The following is a 21,889-nucleotide window of genomic DNA, read 5'->3' on the forward strand; positions in this document are numbered from 1 at the left end:
AGGGGTTAATCTCCATGATACATAAAGAGCTCACACTACCAAACCACAAGAAAATAAACCACCCAATCAAAAAGTGGGCAGAGGATATGAACAGATATTTTTACAAAGAAGATATACAGATGGTCAATAGGGACATGAAAAGATGCTCAACATCACTAATCATCAGGGCGATGCAAATCAAAACTACACTTAGATATCATCTTACACCCATTAGAATGGCTATAATCACCAAGACAAGAAATAATAAATCTTGGAGAGGTTGTGGAGAAAAGGGAACTCTCATCCACTGCTGCGGGGAATGCAAACTAGTGCAGCTACTATGGAAAACAGTATGGAAATTTCTCAAAAAACTAAAAATAGAAACACCATATGACCCAGCTATCCCGCTACTGGGTGTTTATCCAAAGAACTTGAAATCAAGAATACAAAGAGACTTATGCACCCCTATGTTCATTGCAGCATTATTCACAATAGCCAAGATGTGGAAGCAACCCAAGTGCCCAACAACTAATGATTGGATAAAGAAGATGTGGTGTATATATAAAATGGAATACTACTCAGCCATCAAAAAAGACATAATCATCTCATTCGCAACCACATGGATGGACCTTGAGGGCATCATGTTAAGTGAAATAAGCCAGAGAGAAAAAGATACACACCATATGATTTCACTCATCTGTGGAAGATAAACTTACAGACAAAGAGAACAATTTAGTGGTTACCAGGGGGAATGGGGGGGGAGGGAGGGCACAAGGGGTGCAGGGGTACATTTATATGGTGTTTGACAAATATTAATGTACAACTGAAATTTCACAGTTATAAACTATTTAGACCACAATAAAAAATTAAATAAAAAAAAGAATATGTGAAAAGGAATAAATTTAGTCATTCCCTAGATACAGATTAAATATTTTCCACCTCAAAAATCCAATGAGATGAGATACAAATGCATAATTCATACATGTAATAAATTTCTTACATAGTTTTATAAAGCCTTCATGATCTGCTTCCTGTTGACTTTTCCATCCTTGTCTCTTTTTTTCTACCCTTTTCCATCCCTCAGTCTTCTTAGCTACTTTTTTACTAATCTTCCTACTCTGAGCCTCAAAACTACACTGCTCTCTCAGGTCTCAAGGCCTCTGTACAGGGGATTCCCTCTGCCTGGTCCCTTTCCCTCACTCTTTGCTGGGTCCTTCTTCAGGCTAGTATTACTCCCTGCAAGAAGCCATCTGTCCATCTCCTTTACCCCAATCTCAGAGCCCAGGGAGGCTTCGGATGTTCTTGGGCAAGTCTCTGCTCACTTTTTCTGGGACAACAAAACTAACACTGTCCTATCCATTGGTCAATCCTCAACCTCTAGAACAGTACCTGAAACATAACAGATACTAGGAATAAGTGAGTAGATAAAGACGGTGAGCACTGAAGAATTTGATATTTATAGTTTACACTTTTAAACAATAACATAAATACGAAGAAATAAAGTTGCTGTTTTTAAAAGATGTATTTTACTTGAATTCATATATTCTCTAAAAAGAGAATATACATAGCCTGGCATCAGTTTGATAAGAGACAAAAATTTTAGTATTAAAAAAAATTTAGTATTGCTATATGTTAAATTTCTGTCCACAGGTTAGATAAAATAGAATCCAGACGGTTACAAATGCAAATGGCACTTTACTGTAAAATCAACTCAAGCACTACAACGCTCAACTTGGAAGCTTTGTCCTCAGCAAATCAGTTAAAAGAAAGGAAAAAGTCTCTAAAACCGTCTTCTTAGAAACTAACGACCTTTAAAAATGCCAGCATTCCCCCCAGAGAATGGATATGATCTGAGTACTTCCATTTCTGAAATTGTGCAAGAAAAAACGCCTTGGTTTTGAGAGCGAAAATGCCTCCTTCTACACAGGTTTAAGGTCTTTCAAGTCTCTATGGAAAACACTATTCTTCTTTAAGAACAAAAGGAGCAATAAAATACTAGCTTGGGAAAGAAGGACCAAGTGCTGCGTTCCCAGAGAGATTTAGGGGGAAAAAAACCCGTTAAAGCTCTTATTAGATCTGATAACTCTAGACTGCACACCTTTTGCCAAACAATGCGGGAAACAAAAAGAAACTGAATTTTTTTTTTGCGTCTTACCTTGTAGAACATCTAGCAATGAACCAAAAACTCTTGAACAAAGCTCAACTTTTTTCTCCTTCACATCTCAGACTATCGGGGAGACGACGGGGTCTCCAATAAACATAAGACCCAGCCTCGTTGCATGTTCAATTGCTGATATTTTACAAGCACATTGGCTGTTTATAATTAATGAACCAAAGGACCAAACTAAAATAATAACAATGACAGTAATAGTAACAAATGGATTGGCTTGGGGGTAATTTCGGGAAGGAACGCTGGGGGCGTTGCTTCTTCTTGTCCACGCTACCGAGCTCTCCTGTCCCTCTGGCTCGCAGCGGACACCCCCGGCGCTCGTGACCCAACCGGACACACTCGGCAGGATTCAGCCCCCTTTTCTTCTCTCCAAGAGAGATTGCGCGAGGGGGAGACCCGTATTTCCATGTTAAAAACCTTAAAAGCCTGCGGAGCCGCGCGCGGGACGCCGACATTCGTTCCCGGAAGGCCTCGGCCCGCCCCGGCCCCCTTACTCTGGGGCTCCATGGTCAGATGCTCCTGGGCCCCCACGGGCCGAGCCCCGGCGCCGCCGCCGCTGCCCTTCCTAACGCCTCTCCTCCGGGGCAGGCGTCGCTCGGGTTGCCCTGACAACCCGGAGGGCGGGGGAGGCGGGGCAAGAAGGACGGCGGGAGGGAGGGACCAAAAGTCGCGAGGAAACGCGGGCGACCACGAGGGCCCGCGCGTCGCTGTGGGGACCCAGTGAGGGTAGCGTCCCCGTCGCCGGCTGTAGATTGGGCCCTTGAGGCCTGGTCGGACGGTCGCGCCCTCCCTGGAGGCCCTTGCGCCCCCGCCGGGGCCTGTGCCTACGCCTTCGGGGCGGGGCCTGCGGGCGTTCCGTCGCCGTCGCGAGGCGTCCGTCGGTCCGTCGGTCCGTGCGTCCGGGGAGCTCGGCCTGCCCGGCGGGGAAGGGTGGCCGGGCCTGTGCCTCCCTCCCTGGACTCGGGAGCCGCCGCTGCAGGTAAAGCCGGGCCGGCGGCACGAGGGGCCGGGGGGGGCCCGGGCGCACCTGTTGCGGCCGCCGGGGGGCCCCTGCCCGCCCGTTGGCCCCGGACGACCCCGCCCCGCCTGGCGAAGGCGGCCTCCCCGAGCTCGCGTGCCGGCGGGCGGAGCGACCTGTACGCACCAGCCCTCCGAGCGGGGGTCCCTCGGCAGCCGGGGCGGCGGCCCAGGCCGGGGAGGGTGGTCCCTTGTGCCACGTTCACGGGAAGCAGTAAGCGAGTGAAGCCTCGTCTGTCGTCAGCCCTGAGCCGGACGTGCTCTTGGACCTTGAAACCCGGGAGAATGCCTTTGCCCTGCCTTGCTCTCCCGTCCCAAGTATCACTTTTCTGGCAGGGGACCCGGGTCGGATCTTTCCGGTTGGGTTAGGTGTTTGTCTGTTTTTGTTCGTTTCCATCCGCCCGGTTTTCGGTTGAGTTATGGAATCAGCCCACAACGTTTTTACCAAAACTTTGTACAAAGGGCTGTTAAACAAATGTAACATTATCCCACACCTTAGTCTTTCACAATATTGGTTTTACAGACACTGATACAGGTTGTGCTTTAAGGAAGCTTTGAGAATCACAAAGGAGTTTTATGATGGTAGGTTGTAAAAATTCAAACAGCCAGGAGAGTGTCATAGGTTAAGAAAAACGAACTGTGAGAAGGAGAAAAAAAATGGAGAAGGAGAAGGAAAAGAATGAGAATGAACGTGCAGGTGGGAGGAAAACGGCGTGATTAATTTCTGTACTCACGTCTGAAGATTATGGCTCCCATCAGTTCCTCCCGCTGCTCTCGACAGTACTTGAGGGAAATGAAAAGAAGAGCCCTTTTTGGGTCATGTAAGTGATTACTCATTCTTTGCCACCAGAGAGATTTCCACTCCATAGATGACAAGGACACCAAGGAGAATTACTTTCTCCTTAGAAAGAGAATCATTCAGAGGTTAATTGAACCTGAGGAGCATATATTCTATGATGGAAACAGACATTTATTACATTCCACCAAATTAAGCTTTCCTGTCTCAGACTATATAGAGACTTTTTCAGATTAATTGTCGAAGCAAGAAGGGCATTTGTGTGTGTATATTGACAAGCAGTGTGATATATACAGAAACCATAATTCATAAGCTAAAATATTAAAGTAATAAATTCAGGTTGGAAAGTAAAGGCTTCTTGGTACCTTAAGTACCTGTTCCTGAAACGTAAAGCAGGGGATGCATTTTTAGACAGAAAGCATCTAAAATAACGCTACTTGTGTACAACGTTTTCAGACTCTGGTTTTCATATCAGCAAAATCATGAATTAGTCTTTTCATACAAGAAACAAACATAGCGGTGCTCATTAGTAATATCATAACCAAAAGTGATGAGATAGTGATAAAAGCCTGGCATTTATTAACATACAAAAAAAGGTAGAGGATTAGGCATTTGTATTTAAAAAGAAGCAGCAAAAGAAAGAAGCATCATTGCAGATCTGTATGCTAGTATAATAAGGACTCAAGAATTTGGTAGTTGTACACAGAGTTTAAGGTTGAAAAAATGGAGCTATGTATTGGTGAAATACTTTATAGTAGTATAGAAGAACGATTTTATCAGCTATGAAGTTGACATTGAGGACGCCTTGCACTGACATATTTTAGGTAATAGGTGACTTTGGCAACTATGAAAAGCAATATTTGATTTTAAGGGGTGGTGTACTTACGGAAGAAATGACTGTGTGGGGTGGAACTAGGGAGAGGAAGAAGCAATGAAGTGTCCAAGGCAGGGATAATATTCAGTTTCTCTTTCTCCCTGCAGCACCTAGTACAACGTACTTGTTAAGTGTCTACTGAATGGATAGAAAAATTACTTAGGATAAAGGCATATGCTTTATTATTGGAGGAAGTATCCTGAGGTCAGGAAGTTGCTAATGGGATAGGGGTTGAGATGGATGGTAAAGGTATTGGTTGTCTCTTTGGGGTTTTCTACCACTGTATTTTCTGTTTCTTTTCACTCATCTGTTAGGATGTTTTTGGTGGTCAAGTGAAAAAGTCCTGATTTTTAAAAAAGTTTCCAAGCTCATGGCTGGCTAGAATAGTTACATTATTGCTTAGTTTGCTGATGCTTTGCGAAATGTAGGAAACTCAAGGCTATCAGCAGGAAGTAGCAAGGTAGCAGTGAAGAGATAGCTGTAGCTTTTCTTTTTGTTTTGTAAGTCTCTTGGCCACATCAGAATTCAAAGTAAAAATAACTCCAGTAGGAAGTTAACATTATTTAATAGAAGTAAGATGATTGGGGAAAAAAAGCAAATGAGTATATTATTTCTGTTTCCTAGTCTTATTATCGTAAGTGGGAAGAAGTTTTCATTTTTGTTTTTGGATTTTTGTTTGCTTTTTGTTTTACCAGAGTGAGAATACTTTTTCCTCTCTCTCTGTTACTTTCTGAAACTCGTAAGTTCAGTCAAAGGTAGAAGACAAATTTCCATTTTTGCTGTTTCCTCTTTGTCCTCCAGATCTGACCTGGTCTGTACTCAGATTGTTGGACTCAAGGAATGCCCCCATCTCTCAGCCCTTTTGCTCATTCACAGTATAATCGGGCTGCGGGACCATGGTCCCCCTCCCCTCCTTTCTGGAAAGTCTTCCAGAATTAGGCTAATGCCCACTAAATGCCCTTCCCTCTGCTGCTGGGGGCACTACACAATTTGGCACTTAGCCCTATACTTTCTTCTAGAGTTCTCTCTCATTTTATGTATATGAGTCTTGTGTCTCTGATTAAATTAAACATTTTAGGAGCTGAGTCCCTGACTTAGGCTTCTTCTTTATTTCTTTTAGCTCATAGTGAGTTTTCAGAGTATACCTGATAATTTCAATAGGATCATAATAGAAAGAGGCCAAGCCTTTAGTCAGGGATGATTGCGTTATTTCTAGCTATGCCACCTGGGAAAGTCATGACCGATTATTTCCTCTGATAAGTGGGGATAATAAAACCTGCAATGGTTGTCTAATAGTCAAGTTGTGAGACTCCAAATAAATGTGCTTATCATGTGAATGAAAATATCTTGTATATTGTAAAGAATTTCTTAGCTATAAAGGGTTGTTATTGATTCAGGCATACAGCAGACATTTATTGAGCATCGGCAGTGTGTTAGGTACTTCCTGGCTTCTGGGTTGCTATTCGTAAAGCGAATAGGAAATGACTGGATGGACTGTGTGTGAGAGCAGGAGGGCTTCCTAGGCAGAGGAACAGCTTGGGCAAAGGCACAGAGGCAAGAGAGGACAGCTCTTAGTAGTAGTTCATTGTGGCTGGAGCAGAGAAAACTTAGCAGAAGAGTGGAAGGAAGTGAGGTTGGAGAGGCACATACAGGCTAAGTCAGAAAGAACCTAAGGAGTGAAGTTTTTATCTTGAAGGTAATGAGAAGGATTTGGGTCATGATCAGTTTTGCATTTGAAAGGGATCACTGGCAGCTTGTGAATGACGATGGATGGAGAGCCAACGTTAGAGACAGAAAAAACAAAATTGGAGATTTTGCAGTAATTCCATGAAGAAATGGTGAGATAACGAGGCAGTGGTGGTGGGAATAGGCAGGAGGGGCCACTGAGAGGTAGTGTTGGTGGGCCTTGGTGTTGTAGCGGGCTGAGGAAGACAGAGTAGCCAGGGAGGACGCCCAGCTCAGAGGGGGATTGCTCTGCGAGTTGTTGAAACTGGAACGCAAAAGAAGGAAAGAAGTCTTTCTTTTTCCTTTTCTTTTTGAGGAATGGGCTAGATGATGTTCAGTTTTGAACATAAACGTTTGAAATGCCTCTCCTCTAAGTTGGGATGTCATGTAAGCTGTAGTTGGACGTGTAGGTCTGGAACTAAAGAAAGAAGTCTGACATGAAGATAGACGTTTGGATTAAGCATTCGGCAATTGAAGTTAAAATGTGAATGATTCTCTGCAGGGAGACTATGTGGAATGAGAAGAGGGTCAAGGATAGAGCCCTGGGGTACTTAGGTATTTTACATTAGAAGGAGGATGTGGTGGAAGAACCCAAGGAAGCTAAAGAGGAGTGGCCAGAAAAGTAAGCTGAAAGTCTGAAAAGCTGATTATAACAGAGTCCCTACTCTCGAGGGTTCGTGTATTGGCATTCCCTGAAATAATCACATTTTCCTCAACCTGCCATAAAATGCACAACATAGTTTATCAATCTATTATTGTTTTATTAAAGTTAATCCAAAAATGACTACCTATTACTTTGGTACCAAAAAAGAAAATTTCCTGATATTTGTGGTTTTTCACAGTCTCTGTTTGGAACAACAATTCGAGTAAAATGTGACCTCGGGAGTTATGATGATGCCTCAAGCAAATACCGTCTTTGAAAAAAGATGGGTAAAAAGTTCATTTTGTGTATGTCGAAGGTCAGATGAATACGTTAACTCCCTTGGGGAGACTGGCAGGCGCCTGTTCCTTAGATTTCAGCTTTTATTGGTTCTCATCCATTTGCTCAGATGTCTACCTCGACTGCCTAAATAAGCCAAATTAATATTTTAGCAAACTTGATTAACTCTGCTTTTACTCAGTGTTAGTTTTTAGAATACTTTACAGTAAAAGAAAATCGTCAAAATAATACTGAAAAGCACTGAATGGCCCATTTGAAATTCTAGCAAAATTTACAAAATTTCCCATGACTTACAAACATCTCTGTGGGGATTGATATGTTATTATGATACATAAGCATTGATTGAGCTTGGGAAGTCTTTCTGTGTATAAGTCTTAAAAGTTTTAAAGTACCAGTAGAATGTAGGATTCTTAAAAAAAATTCATTTTGCAGGATTGGTTATTCAAGCCAGTATTTGAGTTAAAAGTGGATCATGTGGTATGAACTAATATTGAGTTAAAAGTGAATCATTTTTTTGAGTGTTTTTAAAAAGGCGATTAACTTGGTTTGCTACTTAAGATCAAAATAAAGTTAACTTGTTAGAAGTTTAGAAATAAGGTTATTAAAATAAATTCTGAATTTTTACCTTACCTTGTTCAAGGAAAGTTTTAAGTAGGTAGTGGAAACCAAATAGGATATACTTTTGGGAGCTCTGAGCCAGTTAAAATAAAGGCAGACAAAGGGGTCACCTTCTAAAGTCCCAGTACTGATAAGTCTGTTGTTTGAATTAAAGTATAACATGCTTAGGAGATAAAGTTTACATGTTAAATATTTGACTCTAACTCCACGTGGGTGATTAGAACCATGTTTTCTCAATTTTTCAATGCTTTTCTTTCCATAAAAGAACTACACGTTTTCTGTTTTATGTATATCTTCCAGACCACCCTGCCTGACATCGCTCATAGTGTCAAGTATTTCTTCAACCCACAGTGTTGCAGCGTGAGCCCATGTTCTTAATATAGTCAGGAAGTGCTGTGGTTACACCTACACTGTACACTTGACGGGGATTAAGCCAAGATCACCTGCTCTACCACACACAAGCTGCTAGAAGCCAGATAAATTAACTAAATCTCCAAAGGCTTAAATGTCCTTATTTGAAAAATGGAAATAATAAAGTAAACCCTCATGGGATTCTTAAGAGTTTAAATGAAATAATCCATATAAAGTGCTTAAGTACCTATAGCATTTGCTACCCAGTAAGCACTCTTTAAAGGGTAATTGGTAGAATCATCATCATTTTCATTATTGTTACCATTATCATTACTCCAACTTTAGGGATAGTATAGAATCATGCTTCTCAAAGTGTGTCTGCAGCCAGTGCCTGTCCACACATGTCACTCGGTTGCAGTCCGATAAGGAGCTTGTGCCAGCTTGTACCTAGCCTGTGGCACTAATCATACTGTTTAGGTCGGCTAAATTTTTTAATAGCACACTTTCTTCATAAAGGAAATGATGAGTTGATTTACATTCTAGTGCAAGCTCCTTATCTTGCCGTGAGCAAGCACTCTGAATCAAAGTGGCATGGAATATTGGACCAATGATCCCGTTCTCCAAAAAATAATAGCCCTTTACCCTGAAGACAGTTATTATTGACTCCTAATGCCTCATTAACCTTCCCTCTTCTAAACATAATCAAGGGTTATAGGTATATTGTTTATTTCAGCAAACACTTATTGATCACATAGTCTATGCAAAGCCTTATATCTTATTTTGTAGGAGTTTCAAAGATGCCTCAGAAATGGATCTTGACTTTAGGAAATCTACCATAAGCCTAGAGTGAGAGGACAATAAGTGAAAGTCTGGATAAGTGTGTTGTACATGCAGTGAGTATTTGCAGTAGTATTACAGCTTGGTTCCAAAGGTTCCACGTAGATGTGCTCATAAAAGGACAGACCTAGTACCTTTTATTTTTTCATTGTTTATACTATCATAATAGAGGTCAGAGCTCAGTTTATCAAGCTAGTATTTCTTCTAGGAGATTCAGAAATCTGCAACACTAGGGAGTATCCGAGTTTTTAAATATAAATGACAAAAGTACAACTTTTTAAGATTAGTAGAAGTTTCATCCTTAGGTTTTATTGTTTTAATTACTGATTCTCTATTTGGTCTTGTATGCAAACATTTGAATAATAAATGATTTTCCGCTCTACAGAATATAAAGAGACATTAAATAGATATTAAAATATTTGTGCGGTGGGTCCTGTGGCTGAGTGGTTAAGTTCACATGCTCCACTTCAGGGGGCCTGGTGTTTGCCGGTTCGGATCCTGGGAACAGACCTACACACTGCTCATCAAGCCATGCTGTGGTGGCATCCCACATAGAAGAACTAGAATGACTCACAACTAGGATATACAGCTATGTACTGGGGCTTTTGGAGGGTGTGGAGAGGAAGATTGGCAACAGATGTTGTCAGGACCAATCTTCCTCACCAAAAAAACCCCGATATTTGTAAAGCTTTGATTAAAAATGGCACTGATTCTTCAAGAAAAAAGCATTGGTCACATAATGTTGAAACAAATTTCGGAGTTATATAAAATAATTTTTTTAAAGGCAAGATATGTATATGTATGTGTGTGTGTATATTTTTCCTCACAGAACCCTTTTCCTAAACAGTAAAGATGGAAAGGCATTGACTGTGAATTAGATCATAGAACAGACCTATTTTTATAGATCTATGGGAAAGTAGTATAAAATGCTCATCAAGAAATGTTAGTTTTTAATATTACTTATAATTTTCTTACATGAAAATGATTTATTGGTTTCTCTTACTGCCCTGTTAAGCCTGCTTGTCACCCCACTATTTGTTCCATTCTGCCATTTGCATTAAACTGTCACCAGCTCTCCTAAAACTTGATCTCACTAATGACTTTAAGAAAATTGAAGGTAGATGTTGGAAAGATTATAGATAATATTAAGAAAATAGAGTAACATACCAAATTTAAGAGGCGAATTGTAAAGAAAAGCAGGAAGAGAGTAAAAAATAAAAAAATTTATTAAGAAATGACTGGGTGAGTTAGACCCATGGCACTTAATAAAACACAATCTCTTTACCATCACATATGAAGTCTTTTATGATCTGGCCCTTGTCTCATCTATGAACTTATCTGTATCAGAGTCTTTTTCTCTCTCCTGTTATGTACCAGCCACATTTTCCTTTTTGTAGGTACTTCACTGTAAGACTAAGGGTCTTTGTTTGACACCCCATCCTCAGCCTCAGCCAGACTATAAACCCCATGAGGACAGAAACCAGAGCTTTGTCATCAGCATGTTCACAGTGCAGACACTTAGTAGGCAATCAAGTATTGGTTGAATAAGAAAATAGAAGATGTCACTGTGTAGGTGTTGAGATTGAGAAAACTTAAGGCTAGAGAAAACCTGTTAGGTTATGAATGACACCTATGAGAGAAAAACAATCAGATGTTAGTCTTAAAAGCATAAAATCGCTAAAGAACAGAAAATGATTCATTGGTTATTTACTCAGCCTCTAATTGCTATTTGAGCACCTACTATATCTGGGTTCAGACTGAGAAAATTACCAGAGGATTTAACAGTCTAGGTAGAGAGACTAAAAATATAGGGAAAAGATAGTCAGTGGTACGGATAGTTTAGTAGTTCTCTAATATACAAGGTGTTTCCTCTGTTTTGGTTATTTATAGGCAGCCCCAAAGACCAGTCTAGAGGAAGCACGATGCACGCCATTGTCAAATCTCCATGCAGCTCTGTTATTTTATACACGATAGCTCTTCTTGAAGGCATCAAGAAAAAAACAACTTTAATAAATGTCAAAAAAGGAGTTAATTTGTGGTTTGAATATATGATTCAAGGGAAAACCAAGAGCCTGTACAAATATTTCAATTTGTGAATTTGAGGATTCGCTAAATTTCAGGCCATATCATTGAATAATAGCACAGTCTGTCAAATATCATCAATGAAAAGGGAGAAGAAAGTCACAGAAATCCAGAAACACGGTGAATTCTTGACAGAAGCATTTAAACTTTATCCAATTGTCATAGCGAGCTACCTTGAACTTTGAGAAGAGTGAAATAGTGAAAATGCAAATATGTGTGAGATGGATTGCCGTGGAGAGACTAAGGAGGACAAGTAGATTGTCATTTGTCATGCATCTGGCATGAGGGACTAGGGAAATGGAAGGAGCAGAGTCCTAAGGGGTTTTAAAGGACTTGGTCACTGAGAATATAGGACAACTTAGAAAGCTGAACATAAGTATCCCTGAAGTGCTAACATCGTTCATTCACTCAACAGATATTTATTGAATGCTTACTATGTGCCAGGCTCTGTTGTAGACGAGTGAGCGAAACAGACACAAATCCCCACTGATGGTGCCCACATTCTGGTTGGGGCCACCAACTGTGAACAAAATAATGAGGTAAAATGTACATTACATTGTGGTGAGTGTTAAGGAGAAAAAACGAGAAAAAGAGCCTAGGAAGTCTGTTTCAGGCATGGGGGTGTGGTTGAAAGTTTAGACGCGGTGGCCAGGTGGCGGGGAAGCCCTCACCGAGTTAACGTTTGATAAAGAGCTCTAACGAAGTAAGGGAGCTAGCTGTGTGGATATCTGAAGTAAGGACTCTTCAGACAGAGCGAGCACAAAGTCCCTGTGGCAGGCACGTGCTGTGGTGTGAGTGTGGTAGAGAAGAGTGAGCAAGAGAGGCGGCTGTTGGAAATGAGGGCAGACCACCAAGGGTTCCAGATCCCGGAGGGCTTGTGGACCTTGTGAAGGATTTAGACTGTTCCTCAGAGTGAGGTGAGGTAGGAAGCCATTGGAGACTTGAGCAGAGGACACATGAGCTGACTTGAACAGGAGCACTCTGACTCCTGGGTTGAGAATTGACTGAAAGTTGCTCAGAGTGGGAACAAGACGACCAGTCAGGAGGCTATTGCCGTAATCCAGGTGAGAGGATGATGGCTCAGACCACATGTTCACAGTGGAGGTTGTGGCGTTATTGATATATTTCAAAGGTAGAACTGACATGTATTGGCTTTCTATTGTTCCTGTAACAGATTACCACAAACGTAGTGTAATTTATTATTATGCTACGGTCCCGTAGGTTGGAAGTCCATCATGGGTCTCCGTGGGCGAAAACCAAGGTGTTGGTAGAGCTGTGTTCCTTTCTGGAGACGCTAGGAGAGACTCTCTTTCCCGGCCTTTTCCAGCTTCTAGAGGTCACCCCCATCACTCCTTGGCTTATGGCCCCTTCCCTCCATCTTCAGAGCCAACAGCGTTAGCATTCTCTGACCACTCCTTCGTAAGCATATCTCCCTTTGACCATAGCTGGGAAAGGTTCTCTGATTTTAAGACTCTTATGATTAATTGGACCATGAGGATAGTCCCCCATCCCAGGGTCCTTAATTTAGTCAAATCTTCTGCCATGCACAGTACATAGTTACAGATTCCAGGCATTACGATACGCACATCTTTGGAGGCCGTTTATTCTGCTAGGCAGAATCTGTTGGATCAGATGTGGGATTTGAGATAAAGAAAAATAAAGGATAACATCAAATTTTTTGGTCTGAGCAATCAAAAAGAAGGAATTAACTGAGATGGGAAGACCAGGTTTGAGGCTTTGGGGTGGATTTGGGGAGCTCAGTTTTGGACATGTAAAGTTTGAAATGCCTATTAAATATCCAAATGGGAGATGACGAGGAGGTGGTTGAATACTTGACTGAAGTTTAGGGGAGAGGCTTGGCAGGATGTGTGAATGGGAGTCCTCCCCATATGGATGTCAGTAAAGCTGTGAAACTAGATCAGATCATACAGGCCTGTTAGAGAGACCAGGGAAGAGGTCCAGAGACTATGTTAGGAAATCTCCAGATCTCTGCAAAGTGCTCCAATTGTACATTTGAGAATTTGCCAGGTGTGAAGAATGCATTTATATTAAACACAGGAAAATACACAAGAGGAGCATCGAACAGTGAAACAGAAAAGTTGCTCAGGACAAGTTTCACCGTCGTGTTTCACTTGATCGCTTGCAGACTTTATCCTTCTTTTATTGTGAACTATTTTTCTAGCATTACTGGTCCAGAGCCAAGCACATATAAATGACTCAGACACAGCTCATCTTACGGCAACTTCTGATTCTGTCTTGTTGAGCTCGTATCATATTATATTAGAGGTGTTTTTTTTCATAAATGCTCATTTAAGAGTTGTAATAGATTCACTTCGAAGGGCAGTCCTTGACAGCTTATGCAATCTACAATATCCATGTAGGATAGCTTTAAAAAGGAGCAAATGCCAATCTTTCAGACTTAAAATTCTTGTAATGGAATATAATTTATCCTGATAACAGGACAATTTTTATTAAATTTTATATTGAATGGCATGTAACCCACCACATTATTTGTTTTCCCTTGTTTAGGTTGATACTATTAAATTTGCCAAAGGCCAAGACACGAATCTCTTGTAAATATTTAATTACATCTGGGAGAAAACACTGACATAGCTCATGCCCGTTGTAGGGTAAATGAGGAGAGCTGTGTATATATTATGGGAGTCAGTGGCTCAAAACTCAGAGTTGGGTCTCAGCCCGTCCTCCTTCCAGATCTGGAACTCAAACTATATAGCAGCAAAAAGTCCCTCTGAGTAGTCAAAACAGGTGTCGCAAACTTCATAGCTTTGTCCCTCAGACTCACTGGATTCAATATAGAGCCCTTCGTGGACTCAACCTTTGCAAGAATTTCTGTCAAACAAGCCCAACTGGTTCCTACTGCGCCAGGTAGCAGAGCAGGTTAGAAGGCAGAGAAGGGCCTCACGGGGTAAGCATGCAGACTGCAGTGTGATGTGGGTACTGAATCCCTGGAGAAAAGCAGGGCTCCGGGGTGGCAGTCTGGCCTTTGACCCCTGGACACTTCAAGGAAATCTGAGGACATCATTCTGTTATAAGAGCTGATGTAACGGTGACCCTGAGGCAGGAAGAAAAAGTTAAATTGTGAGTACACTCTCTTTTATTAGGCGAAGTTTGGTTATCTGTTGTGGCAAGACAAATCACCCTGGAACTTAGGAGATTACACCAAGGTGACCATGAATTCCTTCTCTGGATTCTTTACATTGACTGGGCTCCTATAGGTGCTACTTCTGTTGGGTGTCACGTTAGCTGGGCCTCTGGTCATCTGGTGGCTTGACTGGGCTGGAGCATCTTTCAGGGCTCAGCCACATGGTTGGTGGTCTGTACTTTCTCTCAATGGTAGCTCAGCTTTGGTCTCTTTCCAGTGTCCTCTTTATGTAGCTTGGGTGTCCCAGAAGGACAGCTAACCAGTTCCAAGAGGGAGTGTTTCAAGCTTGAGAATGCCTTGACAGTGGTTCAGCATCGCTTCACTGCATGCTTTTGGTCCTGGTGAGTCACAGGGCCAGCTCAGACTCAAGGGAGAAAAAATAGACTCTCCCTCTCCAGGGGGTGGTGGCAAGGATCTGTGGCCATCTTTAATCCACTGTAACAGAGAAGTGGGTCTTGCATCTGTACACACTGTGTGTGTGAAGAAGAGCCCAGGTGAGCCTTAGATCTCTAGAAAGACAGCTATTCAGAAAACCTGACTGTTCCTGAGGGTTCAAAGTGGTCAATACTTCTTAAGTAAGATTTTACTTTACTTATAAGATTATTACACTTTTAGGGAGTGTTATAAAATTAAGAGAAACATCTCAAGAGCATATATTTGGTAAAAAATAATAGCTGTGCTTTTTTTTTTAAGGTAAAATAGTTCAAAAAATAGTACCTAAGCCAATTGTTGGTTGTAATAACAGCAATTTAACGTACATGTAGGATGAGAACCCATGGAAGGGATTCTCGCCAAAACAAAAGAAAAACTGAATATAAAATAAATGTTAACTTATCTTTTGAGGAGTAGAATTTTCTGATTCTTGGATCCTTCTCAAAGTTGGCTTGTCCTGTGATCTCAAGCTGTTGTGTTTCTTGGAGCAGTTCTGTGGATCGAGTCTAACCTGTGCAGTGAAGAGTTGTAAAGTTAATCCCTGGTACACTTGTGTTATCACACCATTATAATTCCATTTTACTTTTGAAACAATGGCTTTCAGAATGAATGTTGAAGAATTCTCCCTGCATGGAGCTGGAAAGTCCTTTCCTCCCTCTGGTTATTAGCTTCTCCCTCTTTCAGCCCACTTGTGTGTGAGTTTTTAAAAGTTCTGTCCTGCTCTTGGTCCTACCCTCAGAAGATCCTGCCTCTGTGTCTATGCCTCGTTTATTAATTTAAACCCTGAGAAGGCGCTCAAGTGTTTCTTGAGTGAGTGGGTGTTTCCTGGAGCCTGGCTTGACCAATGGAGTATTTTTATTACTTTTGGTTAGGAGCTCTCCTTTTGAGCCCACTAATTCTAAAGCAATAGTTAATGATAAATAGGGTGTTGTAAAAAAAGAGTGAGTGATAAAATATCATGAGCTGTATTTTATGATTTGTTCTTTTTTACTTGACTTTCTCTGTCTTTTTAATTTCTACCTGGTTAATGAGAAAAGGGGCTTATTTCGAGCAATACTGATTGGATTTTTTAAAAATCGCTGTTGATTGGAAGAGGAACAACTCCTTACCTGACATGTAGGGAATTCGAAACTGGTGTAAATTTTGCTCTTTCTTAGATAATTTCTCGTCTTTGTTTAAATTCAATGCTGTCTTTTATTGCCTCTTGTATGTGACACGTTGGACTCAGGACCCAGAAATCTCAAGAAATTATGCTTGAAATTTCTGGTTCAGTTAAACAAAAGACCTTATTAATACAAGCTAGCCATAGTCTCAGATGGAAAAAATAATAAATTCACTTCCCTCATTTGACTTTGTAAACTGACATAAGCAACTGTAAAATGAAAAGTTTTAAAAAAATTTTTCTTCTTTAAAAAGTGCGAGGATTTCTCAATTTAAAAAAGAGACTTTTTTATAACCAGTGTTAGGGGAGCACTCACCAGACCCTCACGATTTTCTCTTTTATAGGGTCCAGCATCTCTTTTGTAGTGAGATTAGTGACCACATGATTGAGCCTCACAATCACAATGTCCCCCTGTTGCTTTCTATTCAATGTCAGTCAAGACGCAGGGGCTTGTGATAGAGGTCAGGCCGAGAGCACCAGGTCTAGGGTGGAATCATTTTCCAAACCAGCCAGGAAAAAATTGCAGCCGACCGAACTTTAAGCGCTAGCCTGAGTTATTCCAGGTCTTTTAAACAGCAGAAATGACAGACAGTAAACAGTTAGAAAAAACAATGCTTTGGTTTTGAATGCCTGTGCTCCTTCTTTTAAATGTCTTCTTGTATGTGTACCTGATTTTCGTTCTTTTTGTTTGTTTGCTTTTTAGCGTGGTTTTATTGACAGTCACTTAATACGCTAAAGAGTGCTGAGGTGAGCCAGCACCCTAGGTAACGCAGCAAAGAGTAGATGTGGTTTTGAGGAATTGAGCCTGCTGAAACCTTGGACTGAAGTCTCAGAGATTGGGCCATCTGAGTTTGTATAAATAGACTTTTCAACCCTGATTGCGGTGGGTTATTGGTAGGAGAAACTTGATTGTGGAATGTCAGCTGCTTAAGCTCGCTCCTGGACGAGATGGAAGGAGAACTGGAACGTCTGAACTCTTCCTCCGAAAAACGCTATTTCCCCGAATCCCTCGATTCCAGCGATGGGGATGAGGAGGGGAGTTTGGCCTGTGAGGATTTGGAACTAAACCCTTTCGATGGATTGCCGTATTCATCGCGTTATTATAAACTTCTGAAAGAAAGAGAAGATCTTCCAATATGGAAAGAAAAATACTCCTTTATGGAGAATTTGCTTCAAAATCAAATTGTGATCGTTTCAGGGGATGCTAAATGTGGCAAGAGCTCTCAGGTGAGTAGTCACTACAAAAAACCATTTGCTTTATATGTTGTACTTTTTTATTACTTAAATAATTACAGTGTTACAGCAGTATTCTGTCTTAATAATGATTGTACTTTTTTATTACTTAAATAATTACAGTGTCACAGCACAGTGTTCTGTTTTAATAGTAATATTATTTAAACCAAAAAAAAAAACAAAACAAAGCAAAAAAGGCACAATTCAGGCACAACAAGTTACTTATCTAATTTTATTTATTAAATCCAGCTGAATAACAGTTAATACTTCTGTCACTATTGATTGTGTTGAGTGTACCACTGAATTTTTTCTAGGATAGTAGAAAAAGTCCATTCAAATTATCTCATTGCATGTATTATAAAGGATGTGATAGATGTTATTTGCCTGCCATAGATCTGGGGATTAATTGCCATGTTTAAATGCTCAACAGTCTCATCATCAGGATGTGTGGACATGCTTGTTGGGGTGGTTAAGCTATAGAAAATAAAAAGCACAAGGAAATTCTCATCTTCCTGACTATAAGAAATAACCGAGGGGCCAAATATAATCCAGGCCCAGGGTCACACACTTTGGGATCTAATATGGAGGAAAGAATTAGGGTAGATAGTTAATGAATACTTATTGTCCAGTTTGTTGTTGTTATATTTGAACTTCGAGTTTTGATTTTAGTGAGATCTATATTTTACTCTTAAATTATAAAGCAAGCAATAAGCATTTTTATTATAAAATTCACTTCTAGATTCTTATGATGTAAGAATTACAATAGACCACAAAGATGACCTGTTAGAAACCCTTCATTTTTCAGATAAGGAAACTGTGGCCCAGAGGGATTTCATAGTTTGTCTGATGAATGTCATGTAACTTTCCAAGTTGGAATTATAAGAACACTTTCCACTATACATTGCTGCTCCCAAGTTGTTTCTTACCTCTGGGGCTTATTTGTTCCGAACATAACTTGAAGAGAGGAGGGATGGGTGGTAGGCGTCTTTTTTTCTTTAATTTATAGCTGCCGATATCAAGGGTTTATTATGATTTGTTACTTGTCGTGAAGAGTTATTGTTACAATGAATGATTTGTCACAAGAAGCTAATGATGAAAACTGAATGAGTGTACTTTTCCTGGTTTCTGTGGACAAATGGCAAGTTAAATAATTTAAAGTTTTTATTTTACTGTAATTTCAGACTTACAGACAAGTTGCAAAAATAGTACAAAGGTTTTCCGTATATTGTTCACCCAGATTCCCCTAGTTAAAAAGGTTAACATTTTACCACATTTGTTTTGTCATTCTCTCTTTCTCTACACAGACACAGACACAGAAACACACACACACACACACACACACACACACATTTTTGTTCTGAATGTTTTAGGAGTAACTTGATGATAGGATGCCCTTTGCCTCCAAATACTTGAGCGAGTATTTACTGAAACCAGGGCATAGCCACAATATACTTATCAAAATCAGGACTGTAATATTGACATTTCAATTATTTAACTTATGGACATTCAGATTTCATCAATTTTCCCACTAATGGCCTTTATAATAAAAAATATATTTTTAGTCCAGAATCCAATCCAAAATTATAGTGCATCTAGTTGTCATCTCTCTTTAATCGCATCTAATCTGAAACAGCTCCTCAGTCTTTCCTTGTCTTTCATGACCTTGACATTTTTGAAGAGTACAAGTTAGGTATTTTGTGCAACATCCCTCAGTTTGAGTTTGTCTGACGTGTCCTTAGGATTAGAGTCCAGTTATGCATTTGTGGCAGGAAGACCACAGACGCTGTGGTGTCCTCCTCAGTGCATCATATCAGGAGGCAGAAGAGTTTTTTCCCATGACTGGTGATGTTAAGTTTGATAACTTGTCAAGGTGGTGACTTTCTTGTTCTTATTGTAAAATTACTGTTTTCCCCCTGTCATTTAATAGTTATGGGGAGATACTTTGAGACTGTGTCAAGTACACTTCTCACATGCATTCACCTGCTGGATTTAACATCCTTTGGTGATTCTAACCTTTGGGACATTATTACCCTGGTGGTAACCAAATGGTGATTTTTCTAATTCTGGCATTCCTTCTACATTTAATCTTTGGAATTCTTCTGTAAACTTGAGCTTTCTCTTATTTATTCATTTATTTATGTCAATGTAGACTCATAAATTCTTATTTTATTCTGTGGCTTATAATTTATTACTGAGCCCATTTACTTTGTTGCTCAAATTGTCCCTGATGCAGCCAGTGGGAACTCCTTCAAGATGACTTCTGTGTCCTTTTGACATGTCCCCATAATCCTTTGAACACTTCTTTGCTTTCTAGCCCGGAAAAATGATACAGGCTCATCTAACATGTTACTTGTTCCAGCCTTAGAAACAGCCATTTTTCTCAAGGAGCCCCGATTCTTTTTAGTGGAGATTTATATGTAGAAACCAAGATCTGGGCACTCAGTGCCCATTGCCATTGGTTTCTCGTTACTTGTAGCCCCTCTCTTTGGACAGATCAAGGAAGTAAATGTGTGTGGGTGTGTACACACAGATCTGTCTGTCTGTCTATCTCTGTAACTCTCCGTTTCTCTTTATGTCTCTAGCTCTTTCTATTTTTCTTTCTCTATTTCTCTGTTTCTTTCTATTTCTCTGTGTATATTTCTTTCTCTCTATACACTTCTGTTTTATCTGTTTCTATCTTTCTGTGTCTTAAAAAACATGAGTTCATACTGACGCCTCTGATTCCAGTTCAGCACTGCCTTCTCCATTTCCACATTTGTAATTCCCTTCTCTAACTGTGAGAAACCTAGCTCTCATTATTCACAATATCTTTACTTGTTTAATCTTAGAATACTCCTAACGTAGTTTCAGAATTGCTAATCCACACTATTGTAAGCAAAAAACAAAAAATTTTAAAATTATACTCCTTGAGTTTTGTTTTAGAAGTTTTGGTCTTTAAGGGCAAGAATTATTATCCTATATTAGGGAACATGTTATATTAATACCTAGCAATGATTTCTCCTGTCATCTTTAACTTCTGGAACATTTAAATAAGTCATGTTAAGTGAGAAGGCAGTGTGTATCTTCAGGGTGGGAGAAATCAAAATATTACTCAAGTGATAAGAAAATCAGCCTATTCTAAAACTAATTTAAATAGTGGGAGCATTGATTGTTTTCTTAACTCTGGAAACAATTTGGTTATTTTTTAAAGAGCTTCCAAGACTGTTTTCTTGTTCCTCAGCGTTTTAAAGCTTTCACAGAAAAGCTTGTCTTTAGACCCGGCCTTCCAAAGAGGACAACAGGGATCTTGCTGGATCCTAAAAATGTCATCTTTCTTTGGTAGAGATGGGATGAAGGCTATTGTGTGACTGTCCTAGGGAAAAGAGGGCAACTTTTCATATGTTTATAGAGCCTTTTCCTATTACCTTTTTTGGGGCAGGTTTATGAAAAAGCCTGAAAGGGAATGAAATATTTTTATAACTATCTATTTTACTTGCTTCTCTTTCTCTACCTGTCCTGAAATTTTCTGTGAAATGGGTGGGTGAGTGAGGTGAATAAGCCTGACGTAACTGAGATTTAACCTAAATTAAGAAGCTGTATGGTAAAAAGCATCTTCGCCTTATCAGTTGAGTCAACTTGTCCACCATTTTCTGCTGGTAGATTCCACCCGTAGTCACTCAATGCCAAGATATGTATGAACTGTGATACCCAGGGATTGTGTGACATTTAATTCAGGAGGGCACCCACTCCTCAGTAACGTATTCTGACGTGTTGGTTCACGTTGGGTAGCCTTAGGAGCGTGCTCAGGCGTGGGTGCTCTGCAGGAATGTTGTTGTAGGGATTCATGCCTTTGGGTCAGTTGGTGGTCCTTAAGGTTCCCTCCAACTTTTGGGTTCCATGATTCTGGTACTGAAATGAAAGTGAGTGATCGGGACCTTGGCACTTGCTGCAGCCTTGGTGATCCAGAAGAGGATCCAGCGTCATGGGCAGACTAAGTGATATAATGAGGGCTGGGGGCCTTTGGGGCTAGGATGTGTTTAGTAGTAGCATTGTGTGTCGCAGATGACTTTTTGTCTCGCTTCATTTGTTCCTATATCCATTAGATGAGGTACAACAGTCTCTAGCAGTGGATGAAAGGACAAGAAGTCCTACATTAGGGTAACTCTCGTGGATGTCCTCTAGCCACAGTGACAGCGATGAGACCAGACACAGATGCTTGATGCTGCTGCTGCTCTCCCTGTCTGATCTGGATCAGGCTCACTCTGAGGACCCTGGGCCCCAGCTCTCCCAGAATCCAGCAGCCCACCCTCCATACCTGTTGCCTGTAGTCAGGAGCGGAGCATCTTTGCTTTGCTTTCTCAATTTGTACCACTGTAGAACTCCAGTTACTGACTGTACTTGATAAAGCCTTGATGTAGATTAGATTTTTGTTACTCAGAGGACTCCTCTTACCTACTCATAGCAGCAGGTTGGCCAGAGTCCCCATGGTTTCCTTTCAGGTAGCAGATAAGAGCCGAGGACACACATTCTC

At 40.6% G+C, this 21,889-nt stretch overlaps 2 protein-coding genes across 27 annotated transcripts in view; one reads left to right on the forward strand and one right to left on the reverse strand.

The window, feature by feature from the left end:
* The window catches only part of FANK1 (fibronectin type III and ankyrin repeat domains 1), a 112,743-nt gene extending 108,725 nt beyond the window's left edge, over positions 1-4,018 (reverse strand). For 7 of the 15 annotated variants that reach the window (XR_011441538.1, XR_011441528.1, XR_011441532.1 and 4 more), the window contains exon 1: positions 2,644-3,022. Coding sequence is in view for 7 of the 15 variants with exons in the window: in XM_070275670.1 (XP_070131771.1) it covers positions 2,644-2,656 (13 nt within the window). In the remaining 8 variants the exon portion in view is untranslated. Of the gene's footprint in view, positions 1-2,134; positions 3,023-3,900 lie in introns of those variants that run through there. The other 8 variants (XR_002806813.2, XM_023637188.2, XM_023637206.2 and 5 more) reach the window with 3 other exon arrangements.
* DHX32 (DEAH-box helicase 32 (putative)) overlaps positions 1-21,889 on the forward strand; it is a 58,195-nt gene that overhangs the window by 3,520 nt on the left and 32,786 nt on the right. For 2 of the 12 annotated variants that reach the window (XM_014733149.3, XM_070275630.1), the window contains exon 2: positions 16,850-17,373. The exons of 1 other annotated variant lie outside the window; for it this stretch is intronic. In XM_014733149.3, coding sequence (XP_014588635.2) covers positions 17,095-17,373 — 279 coding nt within the window. In that variant the 5' untranslated portion in view covers positions 16,850-17,094. Of the gene's footprint in view, positions 1-2,739; positions 3,129-3,205; positions 3,988-6,597; positions 6,675-14,277; positions 14,489-14,966; positions 15,047-16,849; positions 17,374-21,889 lie in introns of those variants that run through there. 9 more of the 12 variants (XM_023637174.2, XM_070275629.1, XM_001490093.6 and 6 more) reach the window with 9 other exon arrangements.

This window comes from Equus caballus, chromosome 1, assembly GCF_041296265.1.
Source record: "Equus caballus isolate H_3958 breed thoroughbred chromosome 1, TB-T2T, whole genome shotgun sequence".
NCBI lineage: Eukaryota > Metazoa > Chordata > Mammalia > Perissodactyla > Equidae > Equus > Equus caballus.